Below are 16,116 nucleotides of genomic sequence, written 5' to 3' on the forward strand. Positions count from 1 at the left end.
GTCCTAAAATTCTCAGGGTTTTTGGTCCCAAGACCTACAACACACACAAATATTATGACCTGCACACTCATGATGAGAATTCCTGTTATGTGAAAATTGTGGTCAGGTATAAACGGTAAATCTTACTGGCTTTAAAGTCGGGAGTCGCTCCTCTGTGATCTTCAAAGGACATGTATCAGCTTAGTGAATGGTCAGGTTCTTTTTATCCAAGACCAATCAAAAAGCTAGCGATGTGCTTTCGATTATTCCAGGGTTGCAGAGAGCGAAGTGAGCGTAACCCCTCGATATCGATGAGGATGACCACGCAGACCCTATTACAGCTCTAATAAAACACTAATGGTACTTTCCTTTGTCACAAGGACCAACCATTACTCAATATCTTAATAGACGTCGGCTTACATTTATTCCCCCCCCCCCCCACACCTATGTACCATTAATATTACTTTATTTGCGTGTTACATATTAAAACATACTTTTGTTTGTTCAATTTGTCCTCTCTGTGTATTACAGGTGATCATTGTACCATGTGGTATCACGGCCAATTTGTCTAAAGCAGACGAGAAGAACCTCATGAAGAAGTGTGAGGAGATACAGGGTTCTTTGGTGGCCGCTGGGATCAGGGCCAAGTGTGATCTGCGCGACAATTACTCTCCAGGCTGGAAGTTCTACCACTGGGAACTTAAGGTAATGAAATGTCAACAATTTGTCCAGTGGTTTAGAGGACTGGCCTTCCAAGGAAACTTTTGTGAAGTGATCAGCCTCCCAAGTAGATAGCTGTTGATCAATACCACGATGGATTTATCAGAATGCATTTACTTCAAACTGTCAACTGATTACTTGTGTTATTTGTTTTAATATGGCCAATATGTAGTTGTAATGCTAGTTACCCTACCTTAATATAATACAGACATTATGATACCATATTTTTACAGTACGAAAAAAAAACATGTTTATTGTTATTGTGCCACCATTAGTTGAGAGAATGTTTGGCTTTATAAAGAGATTTGGTGGTTTTGGGAGGGTGATGTTTTGAGGAATACATGTATGTGTAATACATCATGTGACTTGTATACTACATCACGTGACATGTTTACTACATCACAACATTTGTGTTAAACAGGGAGTGCCGATCAGGATGGAGCTGGGCCCTAGGGACATCAAACAGAACCAGGCTGTTCTTGTGAGGCGAGACACCGGGGTCAAGTCGACAGTTCCCATGGCCAACCTGGCCACCAGCACCAGGGACACCCTCAACAACATCCAGCAGAACCTGTTTACCAAGTAAGATTGGCCAACCAATACACGCTAGTATATCTCTTTTTGTAAATCTGTTTACAATGGCCATACAATGAGCATAGTGGACACATTCCATAAAGCTTCAGAAGCATGTTTGCTTTGGACAAATTCGAATTTAAGCACGATTGATGAAAGATCAACATTCTGTGCTGTGTACCTTTGGGTATTATTGCATATAGTTCTTGAATCATTAATTTCTATCAAAGCATAAAATTGTTTCCATTTAAGAAACTTGTGTTAAGGTTGAGAAAGGGTGTGAAATTAGAAGGCTAGATGCTCTGACATTGAAGCTCCTTTAGGTTACGAACATAGCACGCTACTGGGGTAAGGCTAGGCATATAATCAGCATCAGTAACTGTGATTTTTTGTACATCTCCAGAGCCAACGAGGATCTTTCGAGACATATGTCCGTGACGCACGACTGGGAAGAATTCTGTAATAGCCTAGACGACAAGAAGATCATCCAGGCTCCGTTCTGCGGCGAGATTCCGTGTGAGGAGAAGATCAAGAAGGACAGCGCCAGGTATGCTTGCTCCAAACAATGTTGTGGAAGTTTATTATTTGATGTGTCTCTGAACTGCTTTGTTTTGCATTAATCATGGTTAAAGAGTATCAAGGCCTATATCAATATTATATACAAATAACTCGCATTAAATAAATCTTATTTTACTTTTAATATTCTTTTCAAATGAGCAATAATATACCATACATATGTAAAAAAAATATGAGGGGTATGGGGGAAAGTTCATGATCCTTTCCCATTGGTAGATACATGTTTTTAGTGTGTTTGGGTAATTGTATTTAATATTTGGACTGAATCTGTAAATGAACAAAAACCTGAACAATTCTTGACATGTTGATAGATTTATTAACGGATGTGTTTTGTATTTTCCCAGGGATGCTGTGGTAGAGGAGGGGGCACCTGCTATGGGAGCCAAGGGACTGTGTATCCCTTTCAAACAGCCTAAGGAGTTGGTCAAGGGCACAAAGTGCATCATGCCTTGCTGTGGCAAGGACGCCAAATATTACACACTGTTTGGGAGAAGCTACTGAGCAAAGATACTAACATTTGTACCAGAGATACATATGACTGACTGGATTATAAAATAATTTACACCTCAACACAAATTATTGGATTATAACATCACACAATGGTTATGTATGAAACTGTAGTCCGACCAACATTTGGAATCACCTCTCCAACACCTAAAATACTATTAGAAATCAGAGCATTTAAAGCAATATTAGCTGTGTTTGAACTGTCAAGGTCGTGGATACTTGGATGTATGCAGATGTTGAATTAAACAGAGTCAACTTGATTCCTTGCCATCATCAACTACGAGAATAAGTCTTTAAATAAGGTTGCAATACAATTTTGCTTATTCATATACTGTGATTCCAAACTGTTCAAGATCCAAAGGACTTCCAACTTTTATTTATAATAAACAATTCAATGCAATGTACTTTGTTGTTCTACTTTTCCCTTCATCTGTTGGAATGAACTGAAACTATATCTAAGTTGCAGTCTTATACCCTGCGACTCCTTGAACTATTTGGTCATAATAGGCCAAAAAACACCTCCGATGCCTCCTTAGGACCAAGGCTTAGTTGAATTTGTCTTATACCCCGTGTAATTTCTTAGGACTAAAGTACATTTTCTATATAGGCTAATTACATCGTAATACACTTCATGACAAATATTTGGTAACAATAGACTAACTTTAGTCCCTCATTCTTCCATAGGACTAATGTGCCTACAAGTGTTCTGTTTGTTAAACATGTGCCTCTGTAGTTCTAATGCTTTGGTTATAATAAGCTAATTAATACTCCAGTGCCTCCTCAGGATTAATGTTTGGTTGAATTATTCTTGCACCCCTCGCACCCATCTTGGTTGATGGGATCCAGATGTAGTGTCCTTATTCACCCTGTACTATTTACCACCAGGTATATTAGGAGGCACGGAAGTCTAGTGGTAGGACACCGGGGCCATGTCCCATCATGGTACCGTGTTGTATCGTTGAACAAGATACCTTACTCACCTTGTTCCAGTCTACTCAGCTGTAAATGAGTGTGTGGCTCGACAGTGCTGGAATTGTTGAATGCTAGCTGCGAGAGCCTAAATGGCAGCACCAGCTGTATGCATGCTCCCAATGGAGTTGAGCAAGATATTGGCTGGTTGCAAAGGTCCAATAACCACGGATAAAAATTTGTGAACCACTTTGAGATGACTTAGGTTGTGATGAAGCAGTTTATAAGAACCTCAAATTATTTGTATTATGAACAAAACTGTACCGATAGAATAAGTGTTAATCCTTTTTGTCTCGGAAGTGAAACACTGTGACCATCTTAAATGAAAGGGAGACATTGTATTAATAATGGTCTTTATTCTAAATAGCCTCTGGTTTGAGCCATAACTTTTAAAATATCTTGATTAAAGATGTATACCTGCATCACCAACATAAAGCATGCAATGCACTGAAATTAGGTCACCTCCAGGTCAAAGGTAAAAAAAGTGCAAAATTTTATTTACAGATTGTGTATTTGTTAAACTGTTGAAGTTTGTACACATTATAGTTTTGAGCTCAGGTCATATAAAGAATATACACTTATTAACTTGCCGTCCATAGAAAGTGTTTAAATTAGGTCACCCGAGACATTCACATCAAGGTCAAGGTCAAATATGAATATTAAGTATTAAAATTCTATCTGGGCTGTAAATAAACTATATCTTGATGAAACTTGAATGTGAGCAGAGGACTGTTCAGGTTACATGTACCATAAATAATACCTAGATTAAGGTGAAATAAATGCAAAGTTTTCTCTTGAAAACTCACCTGCGATGTCAACTTTAAATGGGTCAAGATATCTTTATGAACTATGTAATTGCATCACCCACAGGTGCAGAGTGGGTCATATTTAGGTCACTGTGACCTTCACCTCTGGTTCAAATGTGGATGTAGTGTGAAAATTTGAGTCAAATCTTTTAAGTTTTAATGTTAAAGATGATGAAACCGACATGTATCTGTTAATTCACCCACATGTGTGCAATGCGTTAGATTTAAGTCCCCCAGACATTCATCTCTAGTTCAACAATTTCGGTAGAAACGTGTAAATACTTAAACATATCTCGATGAAACAAAATATATCTACAATTTCACCTGCAGAAGGTGCGCAGGACAGTACATTACATTTAGGTCACTGTGACCTTCACCTCTTGGTCAAATGTTCAAGACAACTCCTGTTTAAATAGGACAAAAACACCTATGCATGTTGGTTAGTAAATCGAAGAGGAACACGTTTTGTTTCACAAAATTAGCGCTAGACATAGGCTCATCAGTGACGCATTATGTTATGGCAATACCCTGCAACATCTCAAATATTCTTGCTTCAACTTATCTGCTTTCATTTGAGGCATTTTTTGACGACAATAATTTTATACAGGTATTACAAATATTCCTAACATTTCTGAATTTTCTGTGTATTTCAGCACATAGTTCTTGTTCATTTTTTTAACAAAGTTTGTCCTGGACATACAAATGTTATTTTCTTGTTATTCACATTTATAAATCAAATTTGTAACACTTATGAATCAGGTTTGTGCCGTACGTTATACAGAGTTACAGCCTTTTGCTATTTTCGACACCCAAGTTGGTACAGGCATTTACAAACTTGCCCTTTCGCGTTTGGAATGTTATCTTACTGTTCGCGATGGCCCAAATGTGTATTAGAATGCTTAATTCACCTTCAACGTAGTAGTTAAGTGTCACTGTGAATTAACTACAGTACACTAAAATATTACACTTCTTGGACCTTAGGTGAAGGTCACAGTGACATAATTGTGGTCATGCAGGTATATTTATCAAGTTTCATAAAGATATCGAGTAAAATTAAAAAGCCTTGACAAAAGATTTTTGTTGAAAATTTTGCACTTATTGGACACCAAGGTGAAGGTTGCAATGACCTAAAATAATTATGGTCGAGTGCACTGTACACCTCCTACAGTGCTCCCTTAACTATATCTTTCTTCCATTTATAACGTTTTTTCGGGGCCACATTTACCTCCCCATTTCTCAAGGCATTACTATGGAAGGTCACTGTAATCCCTTATGCAGTATAAAAGGCTTGGCTAGGACAGAGGGCCTGCACCACTCATCTGGACAATCTCATGCACAAGCTTAGTGTCATCGTTGGATACCCACAGTTGATTTCGCTTCGGTACTCAATGTGATGAGCGAGTACCGAAGCGAAATCAACCGTGGGTATCCGATGATGGCTTAGTGTACATGTACACTACCGGTTTACTGAACAGTTTTGTTATCTGTAAGATGCATGTTAGTCAATTGCAAACTTGCATAATGCCTGTAGACCATCGATGTTTGAAGGGTTTTAATATATTTTCCATGAACTTGAAATTAGGTCAGAGTAATTTCTTTCAGGAAACTTAATAGCAACCCATTGCAGGTGCTTATAATCAACCTTTCAATTCTGAAGAAGTTGTCAATAGACAGTTAGTTGCTGGACGTGTCAGGTGAGATTGAGACCCTCAACACATGTTAAGCAGAGAAAATCTTGTACTTGAAATGATGTTTTAGATATTCATTGAACCTAGATCATAAAAAAAAACATTTCACTTCAGAGTCTAGAGGTAAGAAGGATTTATTAGATCTTTAAGAGCAATGTCTCTGGTACACATTTCTTGGTTCCAGGCAATGTTTCATCTCTTTCATTCATTCCTCTGTGGATTTTTTCCCATTTTTTTTCTTCTCAAGTCTTTAGAAAATTGGAACAGCATTTAATCCAACTGCAAGGATAAAACCAAAGTCTGTGTGTCAGCAAATATTACTATGGCAAAGTAAGAATAACTATTCCTGCTTTTTAGGAAAGGTCAGGATTTTTTTTTTAAACAGATGACATCTCAAACTCAAACACACCCTCCATTTACAACGAGTCCCATAAGCCTGAGGAATACAATTTTGTGAAAATTTCTAAATCTGTACTGAAGAAGAGTTTTGTTGATTTTTAGCCCATTTAGCTCTGCCCTTCTGCCATATCCATTGAACAGTCTCCTTGGCTTAAGGATACTCCAGACCAAATTATTCTAAAATTACTGTAGCCATATTCATAGAGTACAACTTGGAATATTTATAGTTATTTCCCCTATTGGGACTGCCCCTCTGCCCGCAAGGACGGGCACTTTCTCCGTTTTGTCATTTTGAATTCCATGGCCGATCAAACCCTGCAGATTTTTTTTAATTCAAAATCCTATTAGCTGTTCTGGTATACTTGCATTTGAAAAGAAATCTTAATAATTGATAGGACACAGCACAAAGGCGTAAGCACACTTGGTCCAAATAAAATGGTTTAGGGGCTTGTTCGGTCAATTGGCCATCTTGAAGGTTTGGTAGGCAATGCACAAATGACTATTTGTCATCACAAATGTCATGACAAACATTGATGTATTCAACTTGTTGGAAAAAATTGTGCTGTATATATGAAGTGGATCATTAAAATGTCTTTCAATTACCTGACATGGTTATTAAATTGTAATTATACCTACGAAGTTCTGTTTCTAATCCCAATAATAAATAAAAGTGAAGTATTAGATGTGTTTAACCCCTGCTACTGCTTGACCATTTTTAAAATCCTGTTATCATTTCCAAAATAATTATGATACCTCTTATAAAATGTATACCCTTTCCAATATAAAAATTGTTAAATTCTTTAAAAATAGGCTGTACCTTCTTGAAACCGATATCATCGGAATATTCTCTGAAGCATCTTCTGCACATGTTCAGGCCATATTTACGGATGATTCCGTGAGTGTTCTTGCAAACACGGCTGAAAATAGAGAAAAATTGTTATACAACACATTGTTTCAAGATAAACCAGAGGAGAAAAATGTTTCCAACAAACAATCAACTTCGTCTAACAGCAGGCCATAGACGATGTACCTTGAAAATTTGGAATTTCAGAGCAACAGAGATTCACTGTTCTGTAACTATTGCATCAATTTATGAAGAGCAAAGGTACATTATTTAACAGGTATAAAATATTGTTCAACAAAAATCTAAAACTTCATATTTTGTTAGCCAATCCATACTTAAAGTAACCAAAATATTTGGAGATGTTGACAAGATTTTTTTTTATGACAAATGCAATCAACATCAGATGATCTGTACATCTGCCCTCGCAAGTTGATAGTACGGGGACAAATTGAGCTAGACCCCTCTTCTGTAGTTAAAACAGAGATCTGTACATGCATTAACGCTCATAGCTTGTGCATTCAAATTCAAAAAGCTTTTATACAGTCTGTTGATGTGACATATACATACATATTTTCAAAAGAGATCAGGGGTCTTGAAATGTGAAAACACTTTCACTGCACTGATTATCTGGGGTTCGTATGGTGTCTCACGGAGACGGCAAGTAAGGTTTTAAACAGAGATGGGCATAAACTTTTACAAAATCGTTTTTCACATCAGTTCCTCTTGTCAACAGGTACTCACTACTCTGTACTATTGAGATTTAATTGAAATGACATTTGTTCACACTTGATTTAACACCTCAAAATCAATGTTTTTCTCAGTCACAAAAACAATACATTTTAATAATCAATATTTTTCATCATGATGGTGTATGTATTGTATATGCATTTGTTGAAATATTTTTGAAATTATGATGCTTGAAACCAACTTAACCCAGATATATAATTTTAGGGCGTTCTGTAGGTTTCAATGTTTTAGAGTAAGGGTACGTGATTTTGTACACTAAATAGATTGTTCTTATTTTGTAATCAGTCGCTTATGATGGAGGCATAAAATTGTTCCCACAGCAAACCACCGCCATAGTCCTTCTTTGGTGATGCTAAATATAGAATTTCCAAATAGCCTTGTTTTCAAATTACGAATATATCAAAAAGAAGCTATAATGAATAACAGCGGTTTTTAACATACGCGCCCACTCAATGACAGGGCAGCTATCGTATAGGGAACAGTCATTATTTGGAAATTGAAAAAAAAAGTTTGTTTTTTGCCTTAAAACCCTTCTGGAGCATACATTATTGTTTTATGAAGCATTTAATGAAATAATTGCTACTAGAAAATGTATCGTTGATATTTTTTTCCATAAATCCGGTTGATTCACCACCAACAAAGAAACACATTTAAAAAAACCTCACAATTCGTTCAAAAAACCTTTCTGGTCTTTGAAAAACTGAATACAATATCTTGAATTAATACAACAGATATTTATATAATCGCCATATCTACTAAGAATAGCACATTTGTAGAGTGTACGAAATCATGTCCCCAAACTATCGCAAAACGTGGAAGTAAATGATGGTAAAAGAAAGATCCCCTGCACATACGACGTCACATTAACAGAAATAGTGAAGATTGCAAACATCTTTTAGGTCAAAGTAGAACCGATCTTCTTAAAGACGAATTCGAAAGAAAAGAAAAAGTTCATTTGTGTCAAAAGTGTACGAAATCAGGTACCCCCACTTAGTCAGAAATATTCTGACGTTTTATCAACTTTTTTTTATATCGATCTGGCATTGATTATCGTCAGAACTCCGGCTGTCTATAATATGCTGGAAATAAGCGACATGCGCCAGGGTCACTCTTCAAACTGATATTTTAAAAAACAAATTGTCACTTTTTATTTCCCGCATATTATAGAGACCCGGAGTTCTGACGTTAATCGATGGCAGACAGATATAAATGTGTTTAGTTTACCCACTTCAAACCTAGGCAGATGCCGGTGCCAAAAGAGCTTCTCTGCAGCACTTTAGAGTAATTTTTATGAAATACCATAAATACTTATCCGCAACACTGCTGCAAATAATAGGGACACAATAAATGTGCCGAGTAACTTAAGAGTCTTTAATAAATACAATAATAGGGGCCCGCTAAATAATTCTAATTTGTCTCCTGCACATTGGTCAGTTATCCATTTTCTTTTAAAACATTGGGACTGTGGCACAAATCAGACAACAGTTACAGGACAGTTACATACACTTCAGAAAAATGTTAATACTCGTTTTAACAAAATTCATTTCTCACTCCATGCGCGATGGTATATCAGTGGTACTTATATCTACATGCCTGTTCGTTTATTGACGTTTATGCAACCAGTTAGTCGGTTTTAAAATGCAACATTTTCAGCTACTAATCCAAGGTTCAAGCGGCCTTGATCAGAGTTTTACAACGATAATGGCTGTTCCTACTACAGGGTCTCGTTATAAATCCCCCCNAACCAGTCTCATAAAATGGTTCGATTTCAATAAATATCACCAGATCCACTGAAAAAGGATGGGGGTCATTTTTCGTATCCATTAGTAGTGATTACACACATTGCAGCACCTCTGTTGGTCATCGCACTCATCTTTCCACGTGCAAAATTGATTCCATTTCTTACAAGATTGCCCAGTTATATATTCGCAATTCTATTCAATTAAGCGATATGAAAACTATTGTTGTTGCATATATTGGTGAACAAGGCATTTATTATCTGCTTAACACTACGATGGAATAAATTAAATACCAGTAACGGGAGCCAGGCCCGAATTTTCTTGGATGCGCATTCCAAATGTTTGCGAATCCCATGATGGCGATTTCGGAAAAGAGAGCGCATGGGCTGGCCTCGCTTTGACACCGGAAACAGAAAGCGTCACCTAGGCAAAAATGATTTATCAGAGTAATGTGTTTTAGGTCTTCAAATAAACAATTAACACATATTACACGAAATCAAACCACCATACTTTACATGTTCTTCTTTCCGTAACTTCAAATATATGATGCAATTATTAATGAAAATACGAAAATATTTGGACAGCTTTAGTCAATATGGCAGCCCCCATGAAAAATGTTTTCAGAGTCTTCAGGGCTTGCTCAGTTTACAAAAATATCGGATTCGGCTACACGTACAGAACCAGAGCAATAGCAGGATATATACGACTGATAAGTTCACGAAAACATTCGTTCTATAGCAAAAGGTAATGAAGGTTTTGACTTTTCTGCGATTACCTCGCCGGTGAATGGGTCGCCGGTATCATGGATACAGTACAGTAGGGGTTGTGTAGAGGTCATTATTTTCTGGATTCACCGGTACCGTGCACACCTAGCTTTTACTTTACCGCCTGAACAGACTAACATAATCAATTCTCAATAAAAGGAAAGACTACGGTTTTTGTTTATTACAGAAAATTTAAGATTTTAGAAAATAAAATAAAACCTGCAATGTGAATAGCAAAAAGTTTCCTCTAGCTGTTTCTTACAGTAAAATGTAAAGCAATAAATAGACACAAATGTTCAGTGGTTTTTTTTTGTTATTTACGTATTTGAATGCTCCTTCATTGACGGTTACTCTTTGAATTTTGCACATATAACGACTGGAAACTTGTAGACTATATAAACATGCTTTTTATTCCAGTTGGAAAAATAATGACTGAAATTGGGAAAATACAGGGTCAATTTTCAATTGGAAAGGGTCCCTGTACCGGACCCTTATATAGACATCTGGCAAAAACCCTGCTAAGTAAACGTTTATATGTACTACCATGCATATACATGTATATACAAAAAGACAAAATCATACCGTATTTATCTCGATATAACCAATGTCTCGCAATAAGCCCAACTAAAAAAACAGTTTAGTAGAAATGCCAGTGCTGTTGTATTTTTCTGTCTAAATAATAAGTCAACCCTCTACTTTGAGACTTAGATTATGTGTTGGTCCTGTGGCCCTGTTGTTTTTGTAGGATTAAATACAGTAATAAATCTGTTATTATAATCAATATGCTTCACAATTGTACAATCTCTGTTGAATATATTCAATGCGCACCATAGAATATGTTCGTTGCCAACTGCATTCATACAACTGTATATGGGATTGCCGTCAAAATGGATGTCAATACTTAAATAGTTATCGATACATTTTGTATATGCAGCCATAAGGAAACCTGTTGGCCATGTTGTTTTTGGTTTTACATGGTACTATATATAGTATATGTACCCCCAGTATATTCCCAATTCCAGTCCATACACCGACATATCAAATACTGACACCAATAAGCTAGGTGTGCACGGTACCGGTGAATCCAGAAAATAATGACCTCTACACAACCCCTACTGTCCATGATACTCACCGGAGAGTGAATATTCCAAATTCCAGTCCATACACCGACATATCAAATACTGACTGAAAGAGTTTTTCTGGAATATTAATACTGGCCATGGTTTAAGCATTGTTTATCATTATAGGGGAAATGAAAAGGTCTTAAAAATGTCCACAGTTCTAAGATATGTTTCATTCTCTATTTCCAGTTTTCATCCTTCCTGGAAACATGGAAGCTATATTGGAGTCGGAATTTGGAGTTTCTTCACCATGAAAAAAGAAGAAGTTGACGAAACTGATGAAACTGATGAAGATAAAGATTCAGGTGATGACCAGAAGGATATTGAGCACTATGTCAGACTTGCTAAAATGGCACAGCTGAAACAAGAATTTGATGAAGCGGACAAGTACTATCACCGAGCTTTGAAGGTGGCGAATAAGAAATTCAACAATGAGAAAATATCAAAAAAGTTCAGTATACAAGCGAGGACTTATATATTTGATGGAATGGCTGACATGGCCCTCAGTCGGGGCCAGTTTGATAAAGCAGAGCTTTTATACAAAGACACACTAAAGGGCTACCTAGAAACTGGTGGTGGACAGAAAGACAATGCAATGATGGAGCTCACTCTAAAACTCTCCAGTCTCTATGCCATGACGAAGAAGGACCATGAGGCAAGACTAGGATTTACGACAGTTATAGACTGTCAAGAGGAAAAGGTTAAAGCTAATCCAGACTCTGACATAGATACATATGGTCTGTTAGGAATTGCTCTACAGACTTACGGCCGATTTCTCCTCCACCATGACGAACTAGAAAAAGCAGAAACTGTTCTCTGTCGTTGTGAAGAAATATGCACTCATGCAGTGGGTGAGAATTCCGCTCAGATGCTGAAAGTGTTAAATGATATTGCAGCCGCGCAGATAATACAAGCAAACTATGCCAAGGCGGAGGTGACACTACAAAAGGCTTTAGTGATAAGTCAGAAAACAGAGTCATGTGACGCTGTGTATGCTATTTACAGTAACTTGGGAGCAATCTCCCTTAAACTTGCTCAACTGGATATAGCTGAGTCTAGATGTACAACAGCTTTAAAACTGGCTAGAGACGCTAAAGACGAGTTTGCCCAGAAACAAGCTAAACATTGTCTCCTGAAAGTGAAAGAGGCCAGGAAATCATCACCTATCAAGTAATGATGTATATCTAGTATATCTCCTAGCTATTCAGACAAATGACTTTCTTCAGAAGTTCAATACTTGTTCTAGTGACTTGAAGTTAAAGTGAGATTTTAAAATCTTAAACAAACTAGATCAGTACAGAGTACTATATTCACCTTAATTATTATCCTGAAACATACTGTGTACTTGCAAAGGATGGAAAGGGAATCACACAAAAAGCAATAAATTACACTATTGAGTGTAACATATTTCATTATTTGCTATGAAAATGCACACATGATTGCTAACAAAGAAGTCCTATATATATTGCCTCAGACAAGGAGTGTTATTATCACCTTTAAACTCTTATAAGAAATATTGTTTCTTTTTGTCTCAAGTACTGTACTGAATTATTTTGTACTACTTTTTGAGAAGACTGGTAAATTCCTGTTATTGATTCGTAGAGAGTTGGTAACCCTGGTATATCTATCAGATACGCAACTATCAGTATGGTAGTGATAGAAAGCCTTAGCATTGACAGATATTGACCGATAACCCTGGTTACATTTGTATAACAGATATTTTGTTTGGTTACCCTAGTATTGACAAATATTGACCAGTAACCCTGGTTATAACAGAATTTGATTTGCAACCCTGAAATTGACGGGTAACCCTGGTAGTGCTGATTACCCTGGCATCAACAGATATTAACTGGCAACCTTTGTATTGACCGGTAACCCTAGTAGTGCTGTACATGTTTTCCCTTGCAGTGACAGATTGACAGTTATCCCTTGTTTATATCATGACAGTTATTGACTTGAAAAACCTGGTATTAATAGGTTACCCTGTCAATGATTCATAACCCTAGCATTGATAGATATTGACAGGTAACCTTTGTAGTGCTGATAACACTGGTATTGACAGATATTGACTGGTAACCCAGGTATTAATGGGTAACATTTGTAGTGACTGGTAACCCTAGTTTTGACAGATATTGACTAATAATCCTGACTTAGTTATGACTGATAACCCTGGCATTGACTGGTAGACTTGGTAACCCTGGTATTGATTAGTAGAGACTTATAACCCTGGTAATGACAGATAACCCTGGCATTGACTGGTAGACTTGGTAATGACTGATAACCCTGGCATTGACTGGTAGACTTGGTAACCCTGGTATTGATAAGTAGAGACTTATAACCCTGGTAATGACAGATAACCCTGGCATTGACTGGTAGACTTGGTAACCCTTGTATTGATTAGTAGAGACTTATAACCCTGGTAATGAGGGGAAGATACTGGACTAGTAACCAACTTACCCTTGTAACTAAAACTAAGACATATTCACCTTTAAATTTGTTGAGAATTGATTTAATTAGGCCAGGTGTTTCTATTAGGTAAATAATAGATCAATTAAGGTATTTAAACACTTGTTGTTTTTTTTTGTACATGTGAATATTCGTTATGTGAAATGTCATTTAAAAAAGTTGTGAAAATTGAGCTTTATAAGTCTTATTATTTATAAGAGATTTATTAGATAGGTAAATACGCATCTAATGTGTTTTACTTTGGTTAACCTAATACAAATTTTTGATATTATTATCTGTTAAAGCAAGTTAAAGCAATAGATCTCAGGCAGGGTTTTCCTGCAGAATGTGTTGTATATATATATATGTATTTGTTATGTATGTTTCTAGAATACAGGTTTTATTGAATTTGAGTAAACAGATGTTGAAACTAATTGTGACTTTACTTAATATTTTAATTGAACACCTTTTTAAAACCCTTTGAAAATTTGCCATTATCAATAGGTGAAGATACATGTATCCCCAATAAAGAATCGTCCAGGATGTAAATATTAGGGGATACACTATCAATATAAGTAGAAAATTACACGTAGAATTAATATTTTAGCTTCAAAGGAAATCCTGATAAAATTTCTTCTATAAGCTGAAAAAATGATTTCCAAATATAGATACGGTCCACGACACCTAAATTAAGAAATATACGCTTTCGCTATAATTTCCTACCTGACACTGTCTGTGTAACCATAATCAGCAACCAATAACATAAAGCCGAATACAGTTGAATAAACATGAAAGTATCATGTGGTGAACCTTTTATGCATAAAAAAATTCTATAAATTACCTGCCAATTTCTTTGGATGCGTACATGCGTTGGTAATGCTGTCTAGAACGTCCCAAACAGCGAGAACAACTCCCGAACAGGGTTCTGGACCCGTATTCATGAAACCGTTCTCATGCCCAAATCATTGTCAAAATTAGATCTTTTAATATTGTCAAAATTAGATCTTTAAATAATTTATAACTGGAACAAGAAATTAGGCTTGAGCACAAAACCCATGCTTGAGGTTTCATGAATACGGCCCCTGGTCCGCTTTCCCACAAATGATCCATTAACCTTTTATAAGCTGTCTAAACTTTATTGTTCCAATGGATAAATTGGTCTTATAATAAATTACACAAGCCAACATAACGTTTCTATTAACGTAGTTAAAGTAATACTTACGAAGGGTAGTATGCCGTATCATAACTATCGAAATAAACTATTCCACAAGTCATTCAAAGATAATAATAGTTCCTATGATATTATTGAGTAAATGAAGATATATTGACAAACCTTTCAGAAGAATTCACGTGACTTAATGAATAAAACTACGAATAATAAGATACTGTAAAGGTAAAAAAAGTTATGCTTTGTTGTTTATTGTTTGTTGTAAATTGCGGTAATTATACGTAACGGGGGAGGAGTTGTACCTGGCGTGGAAATCACATTTCGGGGTGAGAGCAGGGGTGAGTTGAAAAGTTATGTTCATATACAGTAGACTTACTGTTTCATTATAGAAATGGCTGATGACGTTTGTCATTTATGTGGGCACTTTCACTGCAATGGAGAGCACACTGACGACACAAGAGAAGCCTATGATCACCGGCCCGAAGATATTTTCTCGAATGACTTTCTGGAGGAACTAATGAACTAGGAACCTACGGCGACTGTGAATTTCGTCTTGGATGACTTTCTAGAGAAACTAATGAATTACCAAACATCTCCAGTGCACCGTAATGCTGTAAAGGAGGTGTATACTAGCTTCTCACCAGAAGACTGTGAAGAGGGACTGATGAACTACATGAAAACACTGAACAAACAGGAGGAGGGTCCCCAAGGAGCCAATAATGCTGAGGAGACGGACAATTTACCTTACATGCTGAGAAGAGTAAAGTAGAGAACCTTAATGAACACAGTGGCCGACACCCATTACGAAGTGAAGTTTAACATGGACAAGACTACAGAGAACCCAAAACTGTCAACCCTTCACAGTAAAATCGAGAACATGTCCGACGATGTCCTAGAAGGTAGAATCAAGTGCCTCTGAAACCACTGAGAGAATTGACTAGGGAGTACATTATAGAACATTTGCAGAACGTGTTGAACAGTCAAGACATGCCTCTGGACCAAAGTTTTAGGCTGGACAAAGGCACCATGGTACAGTTAGAATTACGCCCAAGTATCCACCTAGGTTCAGTT

General features: G+C 36.7%; 3 protein-coding genes across 3 annotated transcripts in view; 2 read left to right on the top strand and 1 right to left on the bottom strand.

The window, feature by feature from the left end:
* The window catches only part of LOC110441233 (bifunctional glutamate/proline--tRNA ligase-like), a gene marked incomplete at its 5' end in the record, with an annotated part of 36,092 nt that extends 33,333 nt beyond the window's left edge, over positions 1–2,759 (top strand). Inside the window, 4 exons of the mRNA XM_021484341.1 lie at positions 511–684; positions 1,121–1,281; positions 1,676–1,819; positions 2,193–2,759. Of these exons, the coding sequence (XP_021340016.1) occupies positions 511–684; positions 1,121–1,281; positions 1,676–1,819; positions 2,193–2,349 (636 nt within the window). The remainder of the gene's footprint in view (positions 1–510; positions 685–1,120; positions 1,282–1,675; positions 1,820–2,192) is intronic.
* Positions 2,760–5,934: 3,175 nt separating this feature from the next.
* Positions 5,935–16,110, bottom strand: LOC110441253 (40S ribosomal protein S29-like). Its single transcript, XM_021484365.1, has 4 exons — positions 16,037–16,110; positions 9,841–9,970; positions 7,035–7,134; positions 5,935–6,097 (listed from the first exon to the last, which is right to left on the bottom strand). Exons 1-4 carry the CDS (start codon positions 16,071–16,073, stop codon positions 6,089–6,091), a joined length of 276 nt encoding a protein of 91 aa, XP_021340040.1. The 5' UTR covers positions 16,074–16,110; the 3' UTR covers positions 5,935–6,088.
* On the top strand, positions 10,058–14,311 carry LOC110441243 (tetratricopeptide repeat protein 19, mitochondrial-like). Its single transcript, XM_021484353.1, has 2 exons — positions 10,058–10,291; positions 11,622–14,311. The coding sequence occupies exons 1-2, from the start codon at positions 10,143–10,145 to the stop codon at positions 12,604–12,606; spliced, it is 1,134 nt and encodes a 377-aa protein (XP_021340028.1). The 5' UTR covers positions 10,058–10,142; the 3' UTR covers positions 12,607–14,311.
* Positions 16,111–16,116: the final 6 nt, after the last annotated feature.

This window comes from Mizuhopecten yessoensis, unplaced genomic scaffold (genome assembly GCF_002113885.1).
Source record: "Mizuhopecten yessoensis strain PY_sf001 unplaced genomic scaffold, ASM211388v2 scaffold1791, whole genome shotgun sequence".
In the NCBI taxonomy this organism is placed as follows: Eukaryota; Metazoa; Mollusca; class Bivalvia; order Pectinida; family Pectinidae; genus Mizuhopecten; species Mizuhopecten yessoensis.

Excerpts from the sequence above, each read along its gene's own strand:
- LOC110441243 (XM_021484353.1), top strand. The coding sequence starts at position 10,143 with ATGGCAGCCCCCATGAAAAATGTTTTCAGAGTCTTCAGGGCTTGCTCA. Across the intron at positions 10,292-11,621 it reads CATTCGTTCTATAGCAAAAG|TTTTCATCCTTCCTGGAAAC; the intron begins GTAATGAAGGTT and ends CTCTATTTCCAG.
- LOC110441253 (XM_021484365.1), bottom strand. The coding sequence starts at position 16,073 with ATGGTGCCTTTGTCCAGCCTAAAACTTTGGTCCAGAG. Across the intron at positions 9,971-16,036 it reads CCTAAAACTTTGGTCCAGAG|GTGACGCTTTCTGTTTCCGG; the intron begins GCATGTCTTGAC and ends ATTTTTGCCTAG. Across the intron at positions 7,135-9,840 it reads GGGCCTGGCTCCCGTTACTG|CCGTGTTTGCAAGAACACTC; the intron begins GTATTTAATTTA and ends CTCTATTTTCAG.